At 30.9% G+C, this 15530-nt stretch overlaps 1 protein-coding gene across 10 annotated transcripts in view; it reads left to right on the top strand.

Moving 5' to 3' along the window:
* LOC148615887 (hemicentin-1-like) overlaps positions 1–15530 on the top strand; it is a 72774-nt gene that overhangs the window by 10477 nt on the left and 46767 nt on the right. For all 10 annotated transcript variants that reach the window (XM_088582501.1, XM_088582497.1, XM_088582495.1 and 7 more), the window contains exons 2-13: positions 332–474; positions 5096–5383; positions 5623–5940; positions 6489–6773; positions 7215–7529; positions 9720–10022; positions 10636–10938; positions 11289–11597; positions 12038–12346; positions 12621–12935; positions 13227–13544; positions 14032–14337. In XM_088582501.1, the coding sequence (XP_088438627.1) occupies positions 393–474; positions 5096–5383; positions 5623–5940; positions 6489–6773; positions 7215–7529; positions 9720–10022; positions 10636–10938; positions 11289–11597; positions 12038–12346; positions 12621–12935; positions 13227–13544; positions 14032–14337 (3451 nt within the window). In that variant the 5' untranslated portion in view covers positions 332–392. The remainder of the gene's footprint in view (positions 1–331; positions 475–5095; positions 5384–5622; positions 5941–6488; positions 6774–7214; positions 7530–9719; positions 10023–10635; positions 10939–11288; positions 11598–12037; positions 12347–12620; positions 12936–13226; positions 13545–14031; positions 14338–15530) is intronic.

Genomic DNA, 15530 nt, shown 5'->3' with positions numbered 1-15530 from the left:
TGAGCATGGCAAACAGTCTTGATACTGACTCTGGCACCTGTTACTGATTTCCTTGATTTATGAAAAGTGAAAATACATTGTGTATTGTGTGTCCCATTTAGCCCAGGTGGAAGATGCATCAATGATAAATATTTTTGTTCAGAGTACCTGACTTTGACTGCTTTGAAGTAAACAAGATGTTAAGAAGACTTTAAATTGAAGTAACAAAATATTTCTAAGTTGCATAAGGCTTGCAAATTAAGATAATTTTCTTTTTGAACTGTAGTAGTTCCATATATTTCTTATTCGAAATTGCATGTGTGATTATTGATCATATTTATTTATTTTGCAGAGAAAGACTCAGAATATATACCCAAGGAAGTCCTGCTTTTTGTACCAACTTGGGAAGCAGGATGACGATGAAACCTGCAACACCAAGCATACTATCTTTTCTTTTCGTACTTATAAATATAGTTCCACCAGTCTTTTCTCAAGGTATGTAATTTTCAAATATGATAAAACCCCAAAACCTTTTTTTTTCAATTATGTCAAGCCTTTTAGTTTTAACTTGATTACAAAGGTACAATACCAAATAGAAAATTAAAAGTTCAGACTGTTGGGTAATGAATCTTATCTGTATTAAATTCTTTTCGATACTGAAAAGGCATGGCTTAATTTTCAATCCCTTACATCATCAAAGCCTCACTCTTAGTAGCTCTAAACTGAACATAGTTTGATGTTCAATTTTTCAGTTTTGTGTTTTTTATTATTTTTATAATTATTTGCTGAATTAGCATACAAGTGTTGAGGTTTTAAAAATATATTGCATGATTTTCATGGTATAGATATGATTTCTTTTACTATATATATTTTATTTATTTTATTCATTATAAGCAATTTACAATAGTTTTAGCCTGAAAGTTGCACATGAATTTTTATTATATATTTTGTTACTTTGTATATATGATTTTAGTTACTTTATATTCTTTGTTGTGTATGTCTGTTTTCCATGTCTGGTCTTTGTTCCTGGATTCATTCTTTTGATTACTGCTATAACCTTGGTTCCCTTGATTACTCTTTGTGATACAAATCCCAATATAGTTATCTTGATTAAGTTCTTTCTCTTAACAACAGTATTATCACCTGCATCCCCACCCTATGTAGTTAATTATTATTTTCTTTAATTTTTGTTAATTTCAGACAGTAAGTATCAGAAGACACCACATCATTTAGTATAGACATGTATGTGAGCTATGGAACATTTCATTTACACAAACTTAACTTTTCCCACTAACCTTCATGCAATTTGCTCTTACCATGTTTGTCCCCTCCCAAAGAAAATGCATACAAAACTGAATTTTGTTCTTCTTTATTTGCTATAATTATTATAGAATACAAGGAAGAATTGAAAAAGTTTTGATGAGTCCAGTATATTTGTGTTGATAAATCAATTGAAAGCACTGACAATCATTTAAATTAGACAAACAATCTTATGTCAGATTCCTGCTACCATACTACCATACCTACCCTTTTATGTCTGTTTCGCTACCCTACCTACCCTATATTTTTGTGCCATTACTAAATATATTATAGAAATTTTGCTCAACTCCATAAAAGTCTACATTGTTTACTCATTAACTCAATGTAGAAGTTTTTTTAAATAGAATAATTTCCCTACCTATCCTATTTTTTTCTTGCTGGTAGCAGGAAACTTATGACTATTACTTTTTTTGTTCTTAGTTAAAAAAGTACAACAGGTCTTAAACAAACTGAAAAATTTTCTCTTTACAGTATAATGTATTATATTTGAAGTTTTGGTAATTAAATGAACTCAGATCAGATCAGTCACAATGGAACTTCTGAAAGTGTGCTTTATATCATTTTGTCTGTAGCTCCAATACATGTATGTGCAAATAGTGTATAATAGTTTTAGCGAACGCTATAGTTCATGTGAGAAATTATTGTGTCATCTTCTCTTTTGTTAAACATGTAGTTGATCCTGTTTGTGAAAATGTCTTATTTAAAATTGAAAAAATGTTTCTTGTTTACTAAAGGATTTTAAGACTTTTTAACTGTTTTAAGGTAGGTTCTTCCTCTTTAAACAAAGCATCATTTTGGGGCATCTTCAAAATTGGTATTGAAACATATACTTTTTACTTGCAACTTGTATTTAATATATGCCAAACCATTTACATAAAATAAAGATAAAATGAGTTTAACTATATATTAAAATTGTAAAGGGCAGATAATTGGCATGAACAACTTTATACTTAACAATAATCCTGATTCCATCTTCTTGCAAATAACATGACAAAAGGTTTGGTAATCTCTAATCTTCTTGTAAAGAATATGGAAATATGTCAAATAAGTCCTTTTTTTACAACTTTACAAGAAAATTTTATGGACATTAATAAGATTTTCCTTTTTACTTCCTATAAAAATCACTGTCATTTAGACTTTGTAATTTCAAAATCAGGTTCAATAACCTATGTATTTAAACATAAATTGTAAAGTACATGTATCTTGATCAAACAACCTCCCTAAAAGAATTGGAAAATCTACACAGCAGATGTATTAGGTATGATATGTGTCTACATTAACCCATATGTACTCACATTAAAAACTTACTCCTTTATATTAAGATTTTTTTCCTTTACAATTACATGTATCCATGGTCTTATTTAAACATCCAAGTAGTGAGGTAGAGATAACATTTAGAGTCTAGATATTTTAAACTAAGAATTAGTAGCAATAAATGTTAAATAAATGTTACTATCAAATTGATGGTGATGTATCACTCCATGTAAGAACCATGTTGAAGAATATCTTTTACTGGAATAAGTAATAAAAACAATATACATTTATTGATTTTGATTAAACTTGAAAAATAATTTTATTCTTCATAAAAGAAAATATGATAACAATGCAACTGATAAACTACTACTACTTTTACTTGTTTCACATTCTTTAAATTTGAAATACAAACTATACTGATACATTTTATTCTGGATGAGATTGGACTGATTTTTGGACCAGTGAAATGTTTCAGCATAATTCTTTCAAGGAGTGAAGCTACTAGTTTACATAAGTGTTCTAGCTTTAGGTCACTAAGAATTTGTAGCAGTGGCTAACTGTTGAGAGAGTGTGTAAAGGGAATAATCAATGTAAAAAAAGAATATAAGTTTTGTTGTGTTGATATAGAAGGGTTAGACGTAATTTGTTTAAAATCACAAACAACACATAATGACTCCAGCAATATCATTAGAAAGTTACTATATTTACATGTTTAGTACATGTATTATTATATAATTGTCAATTGATTATAATGACATTGTTTCTCTCATTTGTAAAATAAAGGTGTTAACAGTAAGTTACTACATATTCCAGTGGCCATTATTGTTGTATTCTCTAATCGTATATCTACATACTATATAGTCAATCAAATTAATGATTTTCTTCGAAATATCCTTGTGTGTTGTTCTCTATCCTGTTTTTTTTTTTTTTTTTTTTTTTTTTTTTGGGGGGGGGGGTGTGGGTTTTGTTTTTTTGTTTTTTTGTTTTTTTGTAAAGGCTTCTGTTGTTATTGATGTATGTACTAACGTAAATCAGTATTTTTTTAACAGAAATTGGCTTTTTCGTTTTAATGATAAATTACAAACTAAATTTCTGATTTGCATGGGTAGGAGAACTCAACAAGGTTATGAAACAATTCCAGCTTATGATCTCCACAGTACAGGTGAACAGAATATTGCCTTTCTGTAACCTTCTTTGCCTCAGCTAGTCTGTTGCATTAATTCCTCTACCCTTTTCGTACAAAAAACCATTTCTCCCTTTTTCAATAAATATTAAATTGTAATTATTTCTCAAACTAGGAAGTAGTTGAAATTATTATTAAATAAATAAAGAATGTATGCCCTTTGATCAACTATTTTCTGTTGAAGTGTCCTGTTTTCTGTTATTATGGCCCTCTATCTTAATTTTCCAACTAAAATACTGTCCTTGGTCACAAGGAATGAGTTAAACTGTTTGGTACATTGTTTGTTGTTACAGTATTTGTCATTTCTTTTGACTTTTTTTCAATCTGTTCGTTTGAAGTACATTTTGACCCAATGCAAGCAAGTATGTATGCAATTACTTTATTAAATAAAGAGTAAAAATGATATAATGATAAAATGATATAAATTTATCACAGAGTATTCTGCCTCCTTCATCAAAAGTAATAGTACTTTTTCTGTTCAGATTATTGTCAGGCTAATTTCTAAATTTTTAGTACAAAAGATTATTTTTTTCCCTTAAAGGTGTGAAAAAGTGTTGAATTTGATTAGTCTGTTTTTCCAAGTTCAGTTTTATACTATTGGTATAATATGGAAATTGTTTCTGGCTTGTACAACCTTTTTGTAATATTCTTGTTCTTTTGTGTCTCTTAAACTGATTGGTTCTTGGATAAGTTACAAATTAATTTTCTAATATTAACCTGATTTTTATAGCATGTGACTATGGTTATCTACAGGACATTTGCTACAATGTTTGGAAATAGTATTGTCAATCTCAAATATACATGTAATTAACAAATTGAATCAATGACTAAGTGAATGGTTCTTGACATTTTCAAATACTGTATTTGTGGTGATGGGAAGGTTAGAATTTTTTTTTTGAAGTCCTATACTCATGAACATAAATTCTTAATGCATAGTGTTAGTTTAGTATTCAATGATACATTATCTTGAAATAAGTGAAACATATTCTCCTTTAAGTTGAACAAGGATTACTCTGTCAATACATGTTGACATATATATATATAATGAGAAATCAGAAATGAACTATTCATTTATTGAAAACATTTTGTATTTATTCCTACAATTATACTGGCCATTTTGAAGGTTGAAAATATTTCAGAATATTAATATCCAGTGCTAATTTCTTTAATTCATTTATGATCTGTTTTCTTGAGATGATATAAGATAGCAAATTTTATTCTAGATCCACATATTTCGTGACTTGATTCATATCTTGTTTCTTTATGGTAATTTTAACAATCAATTGGTTTCATTTTTAAAATTCAGAAGAATAACATACATTTTGAATTGAGACTAAGCAATGCTTTCTGTTTTTATAGTACCACCTGGATCACCCTCTATAACTGGGCCTGATGTAATAGTGAGAGGTGAAAATATTGTTTTGAGTTGTTCTTCTACTGGTGGAAGTCCTGCACCGACTGTCAAATGGTTCAGAGATGATCAAGAAATAACAACTGGTGTCAGTTCGTCAACAAGTGGCTCTACAGTAACAACTACTTATACGTTTATTGCTACACTGAATGAACACTATGAAGTGTTTGAATGTCAAGCAGAAAATGGTGTCCTACAGAACCCATTGAAAACGACCAAATTTGTTTATGTGCATTGTAAGTATAATGTATATGGGAAAACATAAAGCTAAATGAATGCTTCAAAATAATCTAGGAAGGAAATGAAATAAATAGGCCAGAACAACAGTTGTAAATTCATCCACCTGTTGAGAACTGAGCACAGTGTTTTGGTAATTTCGTGAAATCCGTTACTTCATGGGGACACTTTAGAAAAACTTTATTTGTAATGAGCTGTCTTATTTATTGCTTTCCAAACTTCTAAATTTGGTTTCTAGATACACCAGATCCACCTGTGTTTAATGGACCAACAGATTTAGTTGCTGGTAATCCAGGTACATGGACATGTACCTCCTCTAATGGTTACCCAGCTGGTACTATGACAATTAAAAATACAAACACTGGAGTCACTTTTACTTCACCTGAGTACTCATTTGTGTCTACACCAGTAAATGGAGGGAGATCGTTCACAGTTACTGGAACACTGAATTGGAGCCCAGCTCTTTCTAATAATGGTAACCAGCTATGTTGTGAAGTAGCTCACCCTACAACAATCAGTACACCACAGAGTGTATGTAAAACACTTAATGTTAGAGGTATGTATTAACATTTATAGTCAGATAAACAATTTCTTTTTCAAAAATAAATGCTATATTTGCCATTTCAATGAAATAAGTTTGATCTTTTTTTTTTGTTTTTTGACTAAATAATTATTTTTTGCATTTCATTTTTCACATCCATGGTTGTGTCCTTACAAAGTATAATAACTATTGAAAAAGTGTGGCATTTATTTGTTCATTTCTCTTTTTCAGAAGCTGTTTTCGAATCATTTTAATATATAAAGCATATTTGACATTTAAGTCATTTGTATAATATTTGTCAATAAATGCATATTGCTCACACAGTATATAGGTACATTTCCTTGTATCATTTAGGACATGTTATGATTAAATACTTGTATGTAACTGTCAAGATGTGATACACATAGTTTATTTTACACTTAACTGTATGAAATAAGTGTATCTGAAATTTACTTAGAATTTTAAATATGAAGAAATGATGACAAATTCTTTAGGCCTTGAAATAAATGTATTCAGTATAAATAATGCTTATTTCTGAATATCTGTAAAAAAACATTTTACAGCTCAGCTGGCTATCAATGCACCCATCAAATCTTATACACCAACAATTGGAACATCAGTTACCCTTCAGTGTGTTGTTACTTCTGGAAATCCAACAATCATATCATGGTATAAAGGAAATACTCAACTGAATCCAGCAACTGACAGTCGGTATACAAATGGAAATGTTAACACTCCTTCTTTGACTATCAGTTCTGTAGTACAGAGTGATGCTGGAGACTATACTTGTCGTGCTAACGATGGATTTGTCTCAGTAAATACTGATAACATAAATGTCAATCCACAGGGTAAATATGATGTGTATATTGTATGTTGTATAGATAAAATAGTTTGTCAACAGTGATAAGTTCTGTATTAGGTTGAAGCCATAAAAAAATAAGAAGTTTTCTGTAATTGTACAGAAGTTAATTACTTTTTCTTGAATAGTTTTGTATTTCAACATTAATTCTTAGAAAAGATCTCTTTCAATTCACATCGAAATTATTATTGTTTACCATATGAATAATTGTTTTTTTCTGAATACATTTAGTGAATAGTTGAATGTATGTTCATTGTATTTATTGGTATTTTCACCTGATTTGTAAGGAATCTTTTAAATTGTTTTTATTAACTTCAAAATCTTTTAAAAAAGAATTTAAATCTTTGTATTTTTTTATGTATTTAAAAAATCTCTTTTCACTTTTGCCCTTATAGCTCTTTACTAAAGACTTATTCTTATTTATTTTTAGGAACTCCTCCAGTAGTTACAATTCCAGTCAATTCATATACACAGACTGTTGGTAATTCAATAACTATGGTTTGTCAAGTATCTTCACCAAACAGTGCTCTACAGACAGTGCAGTGGATATTCACTAACCAGAATAATGCTGTAACAGATCCTATAGACACATCAACTGCCAAATACACTGGATCCACTACAACTAATCCTTCTTTGACTGTAAATAATGTCCAGTTTTCAGACGAGGGAACCTACAGATGTCGGGCTACTAATCTAATTGGGACCACACTAAGTGCAGAAACTACATACCTTGATGTACAAGGAAGTATGTTAAGTTCATTTATTTGTTTTTGAATATTTATTTGGTACAAACATTATTAATTTATAGGGAATGTTTCTATGAAACACAGAGAAACTGAACGAAATTAGCATTTTTCTGACATTTTTAGCTCACCTGGCTGAAGACCACGTGAGCTATTGCCATCACTTGGCATCCGTCGTCGTCAATAACAATTTTTCAAAACTCTTCTCCTCTGAAACTACTTGACCAATTGAAAACAAACTTGGTATGAATGTTCCTTGGGTATCCTGCATAGAACTGATGTGGGGATTTTTGATCTGTCAAAAAAGATGGCCACTGTTACTAAAAATAGAACATAGGGGTCAGACAGTAGTTTTTCGCATATATCTCCAAAACCGTTAGGTTTAGCCAAATTCTGACTAGGGGTAAAAATGTTTAGCATGAAGAGATCAATCTGTGGTCAAATTTTCATTTTAATTTGTTCAGCCATGTTGGATTTATTGCCCTTTTTCAACGTTTTTTGCTATTTTTAATGTTACTTCTTTCAAAAGTCTTCTCCTCTGGCACTATTTTACCAATTGAAACAAAACTTGGTATGAGTGTTCCTTGGAGTATCCTGCATAGATCTGAAGTGGGTTTTTTTGATCTGTCGAAAAACATGGCCGCTGTTACTAAAAATAGAACATAGGGATCAGACAGTACTTTTTTGCATATATCTCCAAAACCGTTAGGTTTAGCCAAATTCTTTCAATAGCTGAAACGATCCTTATTCTTAGGACTACAAAAGTCTTCAGGCATTAAAGTTGTCAGACGCCTTCTTATAAGAGTTATTGACCATTACAGTTTTCAACCAATGTCTTGAAAACTATGATAGATTTAGACTTTCATTTGCTGAAATGATCCTTATAAAGACAAAATTCAACCAGGTGAGCGATTCAGGCTCCTGGGAGCCTCTTGTTAACAACATCCAAATATACCTTATGCTTACGATTAAAAAAAACTATGGGTTGTACATGTAGTAACACAGTTGATCTATTTTATTGATGATATTATTTCACCATAATGTTCACAAGTTAAATCTCTGATAGCAGTATTATACTTTGTTCAATCAATGTATTATTGTTGAATATCTTCAAAGATTACTTCAAAACATTTTATTTACAAGAAACTTCTACTTACAGCATAAAGTATTTGAAAAAAATATAAATCTAATCGAAGATCCTACTTCCAAAACTGGGTTTGTCTCTTTTTTGAGGAATCCAGATCAAATAGAATGATGAATTGTAGTAATATGTTGCAAACTTTACACACCAAATTTTGTTAACATTTTATAGGAAACTCATTTTTTTAAAATGCAATGCAAATAAGTGCATAAAAACAAATGGGCAAAATGTTTTTGCTAATCTAATCCATTAGTCTTGCATGTCATACTTTTGTTGTCAACTTAGCCATCCCTTTATTCTTTGTTTTATTCTTTAAACTTCAAAGTGTTGATAACCATCAGTGCTGAGATGAAATTAATTTCAGAAAATTTTCTTCATAGGGGTCACTATTTCAGACTGATTGTTTTATATGGAGTAGCATGGACTGGAGTATACTCATTAAGGTTCTTTGATTTTGTTTAAAGTTATGTTTTCATATAAATCAACCTTTAGGACCTCCATTGATTGAGATATCCCTGAAAGGAAGTGACCAGATGTTGTGACTTTGCCATATTGTTATTTTTCAAGGGAAATGTACATGTATACATGCAAATATGAAATAACTTGAATTTTGCTATCAATATTTCTGCACCTGGAATTCTGATTTCACATTATCAAAAGCATTATATTACACAGATGCTGCCTTAGTTCTATTAAGTAAGCTATCATCTGACTGACACTCATAGATTGAAATATCCTACTTTTGTTTTGTACCAGTGCTTAAGTAGCATCTTAAGTATTGATGACATTGAAAAATGCAGATTGTGGTTTAACATTATAAACTGACAGAACAAGACAAGCTTTAGAAAGTTTAGAAGTTTTGACATGAAGAAAGAAACATATGTTCATTTCTGTAGTTGAAATTAGTTTCATGATGAAATAAAATATTTATATTTACAATATAAGTTTGAGAAATATCATACATTTTATTTCACCATTATGTATTGCTATGTGTATATTTTGAAAATACATTAGAATGATTCACAGACTTTTGTATTTTTGTTTATTTCAGCAATACCTGTTCTTAACATTCCTCAAGACACTTATACTGCTGTATATGGACAACAGTTAGTTATTGACTGTACAATTCAATCAGCCAATCCAAGTGTAACAAATATATACTGGACAAGACAATCAGGTGGAAACACTGTTACTATCAACAATGGAGATGGTGGTTACCAAGGAAGTACTCCACAGACACCAGCCTTGACTATTAATTTTGTCACAACAGCTCATACAGGAACATACAGATGTCATGGTACAAATGTTGTAGGAACTGGTAGTAGTAACCAAGCAGCCGTCACTATAACTGGAGGTTTGTATTCAAGTTTCAAACAACTATTCCTTGAATTTTGCATTTGATGTTACTTGACTATTAGCATACTATTTCAAATCAGTTTGTTTATAGATTTTGTTTTGATAAACCTGATTAATATCAGTCATAATGTTTTTAACTGTAGCTTGAAATATAGGAGAATAATACATGTACCTGTTTGTTCTACAATATGATTGAGAAGAAAAAGGAAGTATAACAGTGAAAATTTTAAAAATTTCATAATCACAATATAATTCCCGAGTGTGAAGTCACATTTACAATTAGTTTTACACTTATGACACGTGTGTTAAGTCTATAACAGAGTAAATTCTTTTATTCAAACGGGTATGAGAGATTTTTTTTGGAAATTTAAAAATCCATTCTGACTGTCAAAACTTATGGTAATTTTTCTTAAAATTTTGAATTATTGCCATTTTATTTCTATTTATAAAATGAGAAGTTTATTTTTTTCATCCTACTTAAAAGTTAATCATAAGTTCTTTTGTAAAAATAAGCTGGTTGTACAGAGAAAATATGGTGTTCATAAAACTATGTATACCTATTTATTTTTCTCCTGCTTAAAACAATAACACTTAAACTTGTTTATGTTTAGGCCTCTTAACAATCAATCAGAGTCCGTCCTCAGCTAATGTGTTACAAGGGAGTGCAACAACAATCCAATGTATTGTATCTGGTACACCAACAGCTACTTCTATCACATGGTTATTTACTCCTAATGGTGGAACTCAAGGAGTTCTTAACAAAGTAGTGAGTAAGCATACAGGTGGAACTACTAATAATCCAAGTCTTACCATAAACAACTTCCAATCGACTGATGCTGGTATCTACACTTGTCAGGCACAAAATGCTGCAGGAACGACAACAAGCAGTACATCTACCACACTAACATTTATGCGTGAGTATGATTCATCAATTTCTTAACTTATTATATGACAGAACATGGTTAAGCTTTAGTATCTTTAAAACAAATCTCAGTTGAAAAATATATTTCAAATTTCTGGTATTGTTTGAAAAATTGTTAAGAAAAAAAAATTTTATGGTCATTAATTGTATCGTTACCTGTATGACTATTTGATATTGTCAACTTGCTTGTTTATAAGTATTATAAATATGTTTAATTATAGGCATCTGTAAAAAGACTTTTCTTAGAGATAAGTACAAAAATGTTTGTTATATTGTCTGTGGTTAGTTCTATTACATAACTATACATTTTTGATAGACTTATTGATTTTTTATCTTTTTCAGAACAACTGCAACTAACAATTTCTCCAGCTGATGGAACTGCTATTGTTGGAGATAATACTTATTCAATAAATTGTCAAATTACTGGAATACCATCTCCAACATCAACATCTTGGTTTAAACGACCTACCAATGGTGGACAACAGACAACAATCACAGCAGGAAATAAGTATACCATCACAGCTAATACAAACAACCCAGTCCTAGTTATTAATAACATTGCAGAGACTGACGAGGCAGACTATTTCTGTACTGCCACTAATCTTGCTGGTACAGTCACAAGTTCAAGAGCAAGATTGGTTGTCAATGGAGGTTAGAATGCTTTGATTCAGTTACATGAGATTGACATTGTTATTTTTTTATTATGTTGTATATAGACATATGAGTTTAGGTTATATAGTGTTCTCATGTTTGCCCATCTTTTCATCAATCTTTTGGTTCCAGGATAATGATTATAGACTATTGATCACAACCTATTTAAATTAAGCTCAATCAGTGGCCATTTGTAAAAAATTGAAAATTGACAAGATTTCTTTTAATGTATATGTATCAGATACCATTCAGGAGTTATAATCATTTTACACTGTGTATATTTCAATCATAGGAGTACCAGGAATTTGTCATTTTCTTGTTAAAATTTTTAAATAATACTTCCTATGTCATGATATGCATAATTCTGCGTAATTTATTGCTAACAGTTTTGACCTTCTATGTTAGAAATAGTTGTACATTTAATTACAATTAATTTTTAGGTTTGAATACCATTGCCATCAGTCCACAGTCCGACAATGTTATCCAAGGAACAAATAAACTAATTACTTGTACTGTAACTGGACAGCCAAGTCCTACACAGATAAGATGGTACTTTACATCCTCTGGGAGTAATAGTAGACAACAGCTATTCATTTCCACTAGTAATGGAAAATATACTGGGGGAACTCCTTCAAACCCTTCTATGACAGTGAACAATTTCCAGTCAGGTGATGCTGGGTCGTATCAATGTGAGGCTACCAATGCAGCAGGAACTGTTACAAGTGGCAACTCAGTTCTCTCCTATCTAGGTAATTATAAAACTGTTAGGAAGGAAATATGTTACACTATATTGAATGAAATCCTTTATTTATCTAAATGCATATTTTTTACAGACATACTATAAACCAAGAAATTTTTACGCTGTCTTTTTTACAAGATTTCTGTAATAATCTACTTTCACATAGTTTTAAATTCCGATCTTTCCCCAAATTACAGTTCAGTGTATAATGTTCTTGGATAAAGTATCCCTGATAGTTTACAGTATTTAAAAATTGAACATTACAATTTCTTCTGTGTTCTAAGGTATATTGTCAGTGACAATACAGCCATCATCACAACAAGCAACTATTGGAGATGCATCAGTCACTATCCAGTGTACTATACAAGGAACACCTCAAGCTACATCATGGGAATGGACTAAAACAGTTAGTGGTGGAAACCCTGTAGTCATTTCTCAGGGAACCAACAATGGCAAACTCCAGGTTGCTAACTCTGCTACAAACCCTAACTTGGTTATTTTCAATGTTGTATCCGATGATGCTGCTGAATATCGTTGCAGAGCAAACAATGGAGCTGGACTAATTACCAGTTCACCTTCTACTTTGACTGTCCAAGGAAGTAAGTTATTAGATGAATGCCAGTCAAGTTAGATTGGTTGTAGAGGGTTAGCCATTCAGTTTATTTAAGCACTAATTTTGATAAAACTCATAAGACAAGAAAAGAAGATTGTAATATTAGCATGTCAATGGTTAAGTTACATTGATACCTTTCTTAAATTATATTTCACCTTAAAACATTGTAATGTTTTATATAGCGTTCATGGTTGAAGTAGTAGACTATAACATTATTTACATAAGTTTTGATACTTGTATTTTATTATATTTATTATGATTCTTTTCTCTAATTTAGCTCTTCCTTCCATCAATGTGGAACCTTCCCAATACACAGCTACAGTTGGAGATGATTCATTCCAATTCCAATGTTTTGTATCTGCTGTTCCACAAGCTTCTTCATGGTATTGGACATTCCAACCAAGTGGTGGGGGAGCAGCTGTTACAATAAGTCAAGGAACAAATAATCTTCAATACATGGTTGATAATTCTCCTAGTAATCCTCACCTTACAATCAGGGAAATAGCCTTAAATGAAGCTGGACAGTACTTCTGTCATGCAGCTAATGCTGTCGGTTCAAGACAAAGTACAGCTGCTACACTTCTGGTCACTGGAGGTTTGTAAAGCATGATACATTATCATAGAGTCAGCAAATATTTAATGCCCTCCTTTGCCATTTTGGCAGAATTTCACATAGCGAAAACTGGGTTTATAGTATGTTGAATATTTTTCAGGTGGGGAGGCCGGTAAATTATTTTTGTAACACTTTCCTCAGCAACTAATAATCACAGCCTCTTGATATTTGGTATCAAGCATCAGGCACTGGCCTATATCATGAGATCTAATTTTAGGCCTGTCAGACATCTTCATGTTTATCAAAATATGGCAATTTTTCATTTTCTTTGCCCCATTTTTTTATTTACATGGTCGAAGATGTATCATTTATATATTTTCCAGATTAAACCAGTGTTAAATCTAATGATGTTTGAACAGGTATTCATTCAGTTTATTTATTCACAAGAGGTCTTATGCTGTAACTTTTCAAATATTATGTTAAACATATCCCATGTCTTCAGATGTTCTAAAATCTTTTTTTTAACCAGGAATTCTTACTGTAAACATCAGCCCTGCTTCTGCTAATGTAGTTCGAGGAAATTCACAACAAATCCTGTGCATCATATCTGGTACACCAACAGCAGAACAAATCAGGTGGTTCTTTACAGCAGCTGGTAGTAGTGAACAACAACTATCTATTACTTCAAGCAATGGAAAGTATTCTGGTGGTACTGTAGGAACCCCACACCTAACCATCAGCAACTTTCAGAACTCTGATGCAGGAAGTTATAGATGTGAGGCTGTCAATGCAGCTGGAACAGGAACCAGTCCAAGCTCAGTTCTTACCTATGTTGGTATGTATGTGGGTTGGTTTAAACTTCAGGTATTCCTAGTTGTTATTTTGTATTTGCAGGGACTTTAAAGGATTGAAGGTAATTATAACTCCTGTGTGTCTGTTGATGAATTTCATTATTAGGAGAAGGGGGTTATACTAAGATGCTGTATCAATGGTGCCAATTATATTGTCATGGTGAATTATTATCTAATGACAGTGGGTGAATGTTTGTCCAGTCATTGCCCTTGTTACATGTTCCTGAAACTTTAGTATAAGTTTGTACCATTTATATTTCTTATCAATTAATTGGAAGCTCAAAAATATTGTAAAATTGATTTTGTTGAATAATTTCATTTCTATTTGACAACTGCATAAAAAAATAAAAATGTTTTGTTAAATTGGTGCTTGTGTATTTTCATGATGTTCTGTTTTACTATGGCTTATCCAGTAAATGTACTAATTATGTTTATGTGTTAAAAATAACACCATCACTATAAATTTGCTACTTGGGCACTTGATAATTAAAATGAAATTTTCTTTTCACTGGTGGATTTGCAGAAAAAAAAGGAAACTGCTTGTATAATTAGTCATTATTTTGCTATTGCAAGACTAATTTCATTAATCATTTATATATAGTTTAGATGGATACGACATTGTTCAATTTCATACAAGTTTTTAACTTGCCTTTAATATCCATAGATTTAGGCATTCAGGTAATTCATTTTTGATTGAAATGCACATGTGATATTTTGTCTTATCAACTTAAAACAATAATATTAGGAAGAATTGGGACTGTCTGTTGGCATTAAGATTTTCAGGTGCCAAACCTTATAGTGTGAGTACTTAATTACTTGATCTGTTAACTTGTTGTTTCATTGTACTAATCTGCATGCAGTTTTTAATAATCTAGTGTAGAAATGTAGAAGCATGGTAGGTAATCTCTCTCATGCATATTAAATTGATATAATAATCCTGGAAGAGAGAAATTACCGACTGTTACCAAAAAGAATTTTTGATGATAGTATTTTTATTTAGGAATCAATATGGTTTTACTTGTACTTTCTGTGATGAAAGTATGGCAAATGACATCTTGAAATTAAGTTTTTTTTTCAACATGGAATGGAAAAGTTCTCCTTATCCAAAATAAATTTGTTCTTTAATGATCCCCATAGTAAAAATCTTTACATAGCTCTTGTTTTGAAGGCAACAAAT

Source organism: Perna viridis, chromosome 5 (assembly GCF_037379345.1).
Source record: "Perna viridis isolate PV_CMFRI_1.1 ecotype Kerala chromosome 5, ASM3737934v1, whole genome shotgun sequence".
NCBI lineage: Eukaryota > Metazoa > Mollusca > Bivalvia > Mytilida > Mytilidae > Perna > Perna viridis.
Note: the sequence above shows the minus strand (reverse complement) of the source record. Positions and strands in the feature narration are given on the sequence as shown.